The sequence below is a fragment of the Buceros rhinoceros genome, unplaced genomic scaffold (assembly GCF_000710305.1).
Source record: "Buceros rhinoceros silvestris isolate BGI_N320 unplaced genomic scaffold, ASM71030v1 scaffold18712, whole genome shotgun sequence".
NCBI classification, from domain to species: domain Eukaryota; kingdom Metazoa; phylum Chordata; class Aves; order Bucerotiformes; family Bucerotidae; genus Buceros; species Buceros rhinoceros.
In genome coordinates this window covers 3,505-12,680 of record NW_010399684.1, presented here as the reverse complement: position 1 = coordinate 12,680, position 9,176 = coordinate 3,505, and the positions used below count along the sequence as shown (strand labels likewise).

Below are 9,176 nucleotides of genomic sequence, written 5' to 3'. Positions count from 1 at the left end.
CTGCTGACCTAGAAGTGTTCAACAGAAGTGTGTTGCTCCTGGGTTCCAGAATTGCGGTGACGGTGCTTGGAAGGCAGTTGAGCAGTGCTCAGGTGACCACGATTGTTCAGTGCCTGCTGGATAACTGTCTGTGAGGTCTGTTAAAGCCATCCTTTAACAGCTTCTCATGACGATTTGGAGAGAGCTTAGGCAAACCAGTGCGGGGGAGGAAGATCCTTCAAATGTGTGTGTGGTCAACTGGGGTTTTTTTAAAGACCATCTTAAAGAGTAAACCCCACCTAGCAGTCTAAAAAAAGGACAATAACCTTTATTTTCAGTTGGAGAGGTGAAACATACCACAGTGCCCTCGTGGGAGTTGTTCCTTAGGACTTATTTGTCCCCAGAAGTAGCTGTTCACGCCTGATGGAAGGGCAGCCCCTGCTCCAGCATCCTGTCTGTCGCTGTTCTCATAGTGTGGATGTTAGCTTTCCAGCAGCTTCCTTATATAAAAGATGAGAGTGGCGGTGGTGGGTATTTTCCAAAAGTGTATGGACTGTAAGTTAGTGGGAAATTGTTTATAATTTGTATTTGCTTGGTATGCTAATGTGCTCTACCTCTCTTTTTTTGGCAGTGAGGAATCCCTACCCGGGCCACAAGTACCTTTGTGGAGCGCTACAGTCTAGCATTGTTTTGTTAGAATGGGTTGAACCAATGCAAAAATTTATGTTAATCAAGGTAATATTACAACAGGATGAGATACTCCTGTGTTCATTTCTGTTTATCTTGTAATGTAAGTATTGGGCATTCCTTGAGTTGTGAGACTTTTCTCTAGGGTTCTGTTAAATTACATTGAAAGCAGCTAATTAAATGTGTCATATGGATTAACTGACTCCAAGTATTCATAGGAATATTCTTGGTTTTGTGGTGCACTTCAGCTAAAGGGCAAAGCCCTCTCCTCCATGAATACTGCCTTTCAGTTGTGCAGTAAAAGGAGCTGTCTGACAGACTGAGATGTGGCGGAGTGGAGTGAGAGCACAGGTTAACAGCGAGCTGACTCCCATAGCAGAGCTTTGTGACACTAGGGCTGCTCAGAAACGCTTGTCATCTCCTCATCTGACACCACCTGAAGAGATGGAGCCAGGGTGGACTCATGTTTGTAGACAGGCTGCTGCAATAACTTGCTCAGCCTGGGAAACAAGGCTTCAGCCTCCATGGCCAGGGAGAGCCATGGTGGGTGTAGCACTCTTGGCACCTGCACAGGACATACGTGATGAAAGACATCCTATCGGATTTTAACTGAATCGTCACAAAGACTCTCCCGACTTCTGAACTCAGGCTTTTAGTATCTACCAATTACTGTTATCTGAAGAAGTAATGTTACAAAATGTGTGGCATAACTTTTACCGTGCAGTTTAAATAGCTAACAGCAACTACAACTAAACTTGTTTCCCTTCTAATGTCCGTTTTTGTTTCTTAATGTCTAGCACATAGATTTTCCTGTACCTTGTCCACTGAGATTGTTTGAAATGCTGGTAGTCCCCGAGCAGGAATTCCCCTTAGTTTGTGTTGGTGTCAGCAGAGGAAGAGACTTCAACCAGGTGGTGAAGTTTGAGACTGTCAACCCAAATTCTGCCTCTTCGTGGTTTACAGAAACAGGTTTGTGTGCTGTTGTAACTGCCTTCAGAAATGCTCCTCAGTCTTCCATTGTAGTGAAAGCACTAGAAAGGTAGTTTCGTCTGAGGAAACCGATGGTTAAATCGTTAAGGCAAAGGGATCGCTCTCAGCTCTGTCTTTAACGGGCTATCTGGGTGTACCTGCTTGCGTATGCACCTTTTTCTCAACATTTCTACTCATTGAACTGACTGGATTTGCGGTTTTGAGTAGAGCAGAGGATGGAGTGGTGTTTTCTTGCATTCCCATAAATCGGGCTGTACTTGACCACGGTGCTAATCTGTGTTCTGCGCTGGCACCATGACTTCTGTATATTTAATAGATTTTAACAGAAGCACACTCTGAGCAATTTCTTTCAACATCTGTCCTCTGTTTGGCTGTCCTCTCTCCTGTAGTTAGAACTGGTGTTACCACCCTCCTGCTGAGAGAGAGCGTTTTTCTGTTCTTCCAGTGTTTATAGAAACAAGTGACAGCTGGTAGCAGCAGACCAGGTACCTGTCCGTCACTGGTGTGGTGCTATGGAGTGAGGCGGCCAGCATCTGAGCAGCAGCAGGCATTGGTTCCAGAAGGAAATGTGCTAAGAACAACTTCTTTGTTGCAGGGCTCCCCTCTAAACCTAGATGGTGAGCTGACCTCCGTCGTAGCTTGCAGGTTGAGAAGCGGTAAATGGCTCTTACTACCAGGCATAGAGCCCTTGCTGCTCCGGGACGAGTTTATACGTAGCCTTGTGCTGGCACAGACGTGTGTGTGGGTCCGGCTGGGTGTGCGCCGGGGAATTCACTAAGAACAGTCCCCTCTAGGAAGATACCTGCTGACTTTCTTACTGCTGAAAAGTCATCGCATTTTGACACTGCCTAAAGCATAGTTACAAAACCCGAAGTGGTCAGTGGGTGCACTTAAAATGCACTAACGCTGAAAGAGTTATTTTCAAACTCATACATTTAATTATGAAGAGAAGTTCTTTGACCCCTAATGTCCCGTTGTCATCCTTCTCTTGGTATTGTCTGTGTTGGTGTGCAAATAAAAGAACAGTAATAGTAATCCCTTCCTGATTCCTTTTTTAATATCAAAATTTAATATTGTGTTGTGTCTCCCACAAATACTTCTTTAGCTTCCTTGTGCCTATGTCGTTCTTTTCTCCCCTTTGACTCTTAATTTAAACCCTCACATTGTGTTGGTTTATGCCTGTCCTCTGCCAGCAGGAGAGCGATAATGCAACGGAACAGATTTCTCACTGTTTTTGTAATGAGGAAAGGGTGTGTCATATGGTCACAAAGAGCTTCCATCAAATAGTAGTTTTCAAGTTTAGCTTTTCAAGTAGTAGCTTTCAGCTGAAAACTGCTTTTATTTTCATGTATCCTGCTCTAATTTCTCATCTCTAACAGAGTTAATGAGTTTCTCTTTTCCGTGAGAAAGAATGCCTACAGAGCCGCTGGCAGTAACGCTGGGTTAGTAGGAGCTGGGTTTTGTGTAATTTTAATGCTAGACACACAAACCAAAACTACACTTCTCTTGAGTTGACGTGTCCACTAATCGTGGGTCAGATACCCCTGTTTGCTGTGATGGAGACTGCTGCAGCTGTAACCCAGAACAGAGAAAGGTCAGCTGTCTCTTGGAGCTATTTTTGGAAGACCTGGGGATGGAAGGTCTGAAAATAGCAGCAAGAATTAAGTACTAACATAAGTAGGTCCCTAGCAAGATTTAACAGTAAAGGCAGAAGAAAAACTGAATGAAACGGCGTTCAGGCTTCGTGTTGACAGGCTCATACATCTGCCTTTGTTCTGCAATGGGATTGTTAAATAACACCAACAGAGGAAAAAAGGGAGAACAATGTACGTGTGAGTTTGCTTTTGTGACATGTCTCAGGAAAGGCTGGATTAAGTCCATGCTTTAATATTACAGCGTTAGTTTTCCTGTCACAGTCAACATGGATAAGTGGACATGCCTCTCTAAGAGAAGAGAAGTGTCACTGGTAAGATGATTATTTCAAGTAGATAAACTTGCTAATGCGTTAAATTGTCTCACTCTCTAGAACTTCCATTTCAACTTTCATGCTAATCTGTGTTCCAAACTAACGCTGTAATTTTTTTTTTTTTTTATAGACACTACAGAGACGAGTGTTGTACATGTAACACAGCTGGAGAGAGATACCATTTTGGTGTGTTTGGATTGTAAGTTCTAGTATCAACTAAGTGTGTAGGTGTGCATGTATGCGCATGCCGTCTGTCTTCAAATTCGGTCACGTACTGAAGATTAATTCTTGGCTGACATCTTGTTTATTCTCTAGGCTGCATAAAAATAGTGAATCTGCAAGGCAAGTTAAAATCCAGCCGCAAACTGTCATCGGAGCTCACATTTGACTTTCAGATTGAATCGATAGGTAAGTTGGCTTTAATTATTAATATCGAATATTAAGACTCGAGAGTTGGGCAATCACCAGCTGTATGAAATGTAACAGGTGCCGGTTTCTGCACATGGGACAAGGTAGTCCTGGTTATAAATATAAACTGGGGGACAGGAGGCTGGAGAGCAGCCCTGCAGAAAGAGATCTGGGGCTTTGGATGGATGCAAGCTGAAGACGAGTCAACAGTGTGCCCTGGCAGCCAAAAGGGCCAACGATGCCCTGGAGTGCACCAAGCACAGTGTCGCTGGGCGGCTGAAGGAGGCGAGTGCCCAACTCTGCACCGCACTGATGCGGCCTCATCTCGAGCACTGTGTGCAGCTTGGGCACCTCAGTGTAAGGAGGACATCAGACTATTGAAGTATGTCCAGAGGAGGGTGATCAAGATGGGGAAAGGTCTCGAGGGCATGACTTACGAGGTGCAGCTGAGGTCACTAGCTTAGAGAAGAGAAGGCTGAGGAGTGACCTCATCACACAACTTCAAGGGGAGGTGGTAATCTCCTCTCCCTGACGACTGGTGATAGGCCATGTGGAAGTGTGAGAATACATTCGTTTTGAGAGTTCCCCGGCGGTTACATAGCTGGATTGCATCACCTGGTTTTGAAGGAGGGAGCAGGAAGGATGTGTTCACAGGAGGAGGGTAGCGCCAAACGAGAAGGAACAGTGGCAACAAAACTATAAGAAGTTGAAGGGACTTCTGATGAGAAGCTTTAAAGTTTCAGACACTTCAAATGTAATGTCCCACAGAGGAAAAAAATGCATTGTCATGGAAAACATCGCTTTTATGGTTTCTTTTGGTTAGGAATGGGGGAAGGAAGGAGTATTTGTACTTCAAGCTGGTCACTGTAAGACCTCTGCATGTGCTGTAGTCCTCTCTCTGCTCATCACAAACGAGCTCCCACTCTGGTGTTCTGGCCTCCAGGGTACCTGCCCAGCGGCAGGGTGCTGGGTGCAGGTGGGACAGATTCTTCCTGGGGACCTACACACTTGCTCTGTCTTTGAGGAAGGCCCTAGGCCCATTTCTTTTCACGGGGTTCAAATGCAGGTGTCTGTCACCACATTTGGGACAAGGGGAAGCACAGGGCTCTGAGAGCTGGGTGTTGCTGTTGCAGCAGGGCTGCATTAGCCCACAGTTGCTGGGAAAGTGAAAAATGTCACTGCAGTACCGCTATAACTGTTCTGCTAAAATTCAGAATCCATTTGGGAAGAGGAGGGGCTTTGTCCAGGTCTGCTCTGGAACTTTTTCTGGTAGGGTGAGAATGTTTTTAAACCCTGCTTGTTAACCAGTGATATAAATGCAGCTCCTTTTGAGGCAGGGCCAGCAGTTCCTGTGCGACATTTTGCAGTCTGGGGGTGTGAACACGACACAATAAAACACACAGGTACAGGTTTCAGTATTGCAGTCGTACGCTCTTGGCCTTAAAAGCACGAGTTGACATGGTGCCGCAGGACTGATGGCAGTGTCCTTCGTTCCTAGTCTGCCTACAGGACAGCGTGTTGGCGTTCTGGAAACATGGCATGCAGGGAAGGAGCTTTCGATCAAACGAGGTGAGTACGGCGTCTTGCTTCAAGCTCTGGCTCCTAATACAAGCCACACAGGGCAGAAACGCATATGCTGTGGTCTGAGGAAGAGTAAAACGTTTCAGTGACTTCCTAGGTTAGCCCTTGAAGCTGTAGTCTCAGTCTAAGCACGTTTCATAAACTACAAGCTAGTTAGTGAAGCTACACAAGAGCCCCTGTCAAGTCTGATGTACAGAGCAGAAAGCAAGAGATCACCGGGCCGGGGTACCACGGCCCAATGCTTGGTAACGTTGATCATCTTCACCTTAACAGGCCTTGAAGACTCGTGTCAGTCCCATAGCCTCTCCCACACGGACGCTGAAATCTGGCCTTTGGCAGTGGTTGCACTCTCCACTGCTGACTTCTAGCTCTGTCACAGTCTGGAATGAGTTGCCTGTTGTTTTTCAGTCTCTTCCATGTTACCTTGGCTTACAAATGCTTTGAAGGTTTTCGTGCCAGCTTTCACAAGAAGGATTTTCCAATCTCAGGAGAAAAATGTCAGGCTGACCTAAAGGTTGTTTTTTGTTTTGGTTTGTTTTTTTCCCTAAAATTTGTGTAGTCCCTTTTTTCAGCCAGTCTGATGTGATGCTCAGACATACCTTCCCAAGTCCTTTCTTTTTCTCGCTGCAAACCTTGTGCTTCTGTGTTAGAGGAAGTGCTGTGCCCTGTAGGATTTTAATGAGCCTTTTAATTTGTTATTAAAGAATGTTTACAAGGTTACCAGTTGTTTCATCCGTGCCACACTGGCTGAGACACTGAGCTGATGACTACCTGTATTTTAAGGTACACATACAAACACACCATGCCAGACTTAGACATTCCCCGGTGTTACACAACTGCCTTTTATTTTGCACAAAGCCGCAGTTGTCCTAATCTGTGCTGATGGTAAGCCTGCTCTTCATGGGAAGTTGGACCAAAGACTAGAGTCAGATTATTTCCAGGTCTGCAGATGGTTCTTGCGGCATTGGTTCATGTTCGATACCCGGTGTGACTGCCCTTCACCCTGCCATTAGCACAAAACCGGAGGCGGGGTGATGCTGCCAGGCAGCTCCAGATCCTGCTAGCAGCACTCTGCCAGGCTCAGCAGCTCTGATGCAGTTGTCAGAGGACGTGGCCCAGAGTGCTGCAGTGCAAGGGGATGCATCTGTCATTCACGTGAAGCACAAGGAGCACCGTCATCTTGCTTTGTTCCTGTCAAGCCTAAGCCAGCAGCTGAATGGAGAAGGTGGTACTGAGCTGCTGTTGGAGAGCGAAGACTAGAGACCTTTTCCCGGCAGAGCATGTCTCGGGTCTCGGGCCTTTTTAAGTTTTCTGTCTCTGCTAGATGTCCTACTCGCCACAGCAACTGTGAAAAAAAGAAGCTTATTTTCATCTGTGGTGTGAAAAGCCTGCGTTGCCAGGTGCAGATCTTGACCCTTACTCTGGGGGAGTTTTATACTGTGCAGCATGTAGGAAGTGGTTACGTGGGGCAGAAACCTGACCAACCTACCCGCAGCGCCTTTGTCTTTGAAGCCGTTATTATTTCAGACTCCCTGATCTAGGATCGGTTGGTCTAGTCGGGGGTGATTTGAGCTGCTTGCAGACTTGGGCCCTTCCACAGCCGTGACCTTCCGCAGTGGTTTGGTTGAATGGGAGGAATGAAACAGGCAAGTGTGTGAGTTCCGAGACTAGAGCCTCTACATTTGGACCAAGACAGTGCAAGGCTGAGCCCGACGAGCAGAAAGTAATTTCCTTAACAAAGTGGGGAACTTCGTTGCTGTGAATTAAAGTTCTCTTGTGAGTTATCTGTGCCAGAAGTGAGTTCCCTCAGTCAGCTGACACTGCTGGGATCTGGGGAGGAGCGACAATCTCCTCTTGCCTCAGGAGTGTGAAATGCAGCTGCTTTGTAAACAGGGCTGCCTGTTCTCAGCGTGACTCAGAACCCTTTGGATTATGCGGTGGGCTTCAGCAGGCTTCACTGATGCCTGTGGTGTGTTCTTTGGTGCTTTGGCGTTCGTCTGACCGTAAAGCTGTGTCACACCGACCCGGTTCACCTGCAGTAGGCAGAGTTCTGTCGCGCTAGTCTGAAATGTCGCAGTACAATACTCTCTCTCCACAGTGGGCACCAGCGCTGCAAATCAGGTTATGTTTCCTGGCTCAGGTCTTCAGAATATGAACTTACTGCGTCTTTACTATGAACCAGAATTTCAACAAAATGCATTTTACGTGTTACTTACTTGACCCTTTTGGATATCTGCTCCAGAGCGAGACAAATCGCTCCTTACAGCTACCTGTTTCAGTCACGGCCGTGAAGAGAATCACAGCAGCAGCGTGGATCTGGGCAGTGCTGAGCCATCCTCTTGCGCCTGCTGCTGCTACCAGAGGAATTCACACCCTGTGGCAGGAATTACAGAGCACTTCTAGATCTCATTTAAAAGTCACAGTTGCATTAAATTCTCTAGTGGATTTAAATCAGCAGTAAATGGGTAATGTCAGTCATAGGCAATTCTCTTCTCTAGATTGATTTTAAAAACAAAAGAAAATCGCTGTGCACTTACTACGTAAACACCTGTCTTGTTTTTATTGTCCAGATCACGCAAGAAATTTCTGATAATACGCGGATATTCAGGCTTCTGGGATCCGACAGGTATGAAGAGAAGTGAACACGGCATGCTTAAAATCAAAGAATCACGTGTGTGCCTTCTGCCTTGTCAGAGTTCTTGTTGCCTGTTCCGTGTGGTGTGGCTGGTTTTGTGCTGTTTCCTGCTGTATGGTGAGCAGCAGGGAATGCCGCTGTGGAGCACACGGAGCAGAGGGCAGGTTTCCTGAGCCGTAGCTTTGATGGGAGCAGCCTCTCCTTGGGCGAATGCACCACAGACAGTTTAATTTCCACAGCGTACCTTCACTGCAGGGTGTTCGGGAGGAGAGTTCAGTCATGAACATCCTGGGCCGTTCAGCAGTTTCCAGCAGTCCTTGCCTGGTTAAAAAACCTCAAATGGTTTGTGAAACAGCATTGTGGCTGCTCATTTCCCTCCTGTGAAGAGAAGGGTCGGATCTACCACACTGCTTGTAGTCTCTTGCAGTTGTAGGTCCAGCTAGTGCAGCCTCCTGTCTGCAACGCTGGCCAGAAGCGGGGGGCAAGGACAGAGTAAGAGGGAAGGACTGCTATGTGCAGAACCTTCCCTTGAGGACTCTCTGAGCCTGCAGGTCCTCGTCTCTGGGACCTTCCGAGCTGGAGGAAGTTTCTGAGGATTTAGCTTACATGGGCTCCGGGAGAGACTGGTGATGCTTACAGAAGTCAGCTTTCACCATCTGTCCTGTCCCGTGGCAAAGGGCAGATTAACAATTCCACGGACTGCAGCCTGATTGATGAGCTAGCTTTGCAGAGCTCTAGGGAAGCACGAGCCCAGGCAGCAGAGGAGCGATGGTCTGTCCTTTGAAGCACTGCTGGAAGGGCAAGAGGCAGACATTGCAGCAAGGGAAATGCCAGCTGGATAAGAGAGGCGAAAACATCATGGTGAGGGCGGTAGAACCGTCAGCCCACAGGCCCAGAGAGGCTGGGGGGGGGTCCCTGGGGCCCTTCTTG

The 9,176-nt window shown here is 47.0% G+C and overlaps 1 protein-coding gene across 1 annotated transcript in view; it reads left to right on the top strand.

Annotated features, from left to right (window-relative positions):
• LOC104489425 (mitogen-activated protein kinase kinase kinase kinase 3-like) overlaps nt 1-9,176 on the top strand; it is a gene marked incomplete at its 5' end in the record, with an annotated part of 26,166 nt that overhangs the window by 16,264 nt on the left and 726 nt on the right. The window contains 6 exons of the mRNA XM_010131584.1: nt 611-714; nt 1,464-1,635; nt 3,753-3,821; nt 3,938-4,030; nt 5,529-5,599; nt 8,182-8,237. Coding sequence (XP_010129886.1) covers nt 611-714; nt 1,464-1,635; nt 3,753-3,821; nt 3,938-4,030; nt 5,529-5,599; nt 8,182-8,237 — 565 coding nt within the window. The remainder of the gene's footprint in view (nt 1-610; nt 715-1,463; nt 1,636-3,752; nt 3,822-3,937; nt 4,031-5,528; nt 5,600-8,181; nt 8,238-9,176) is intronic.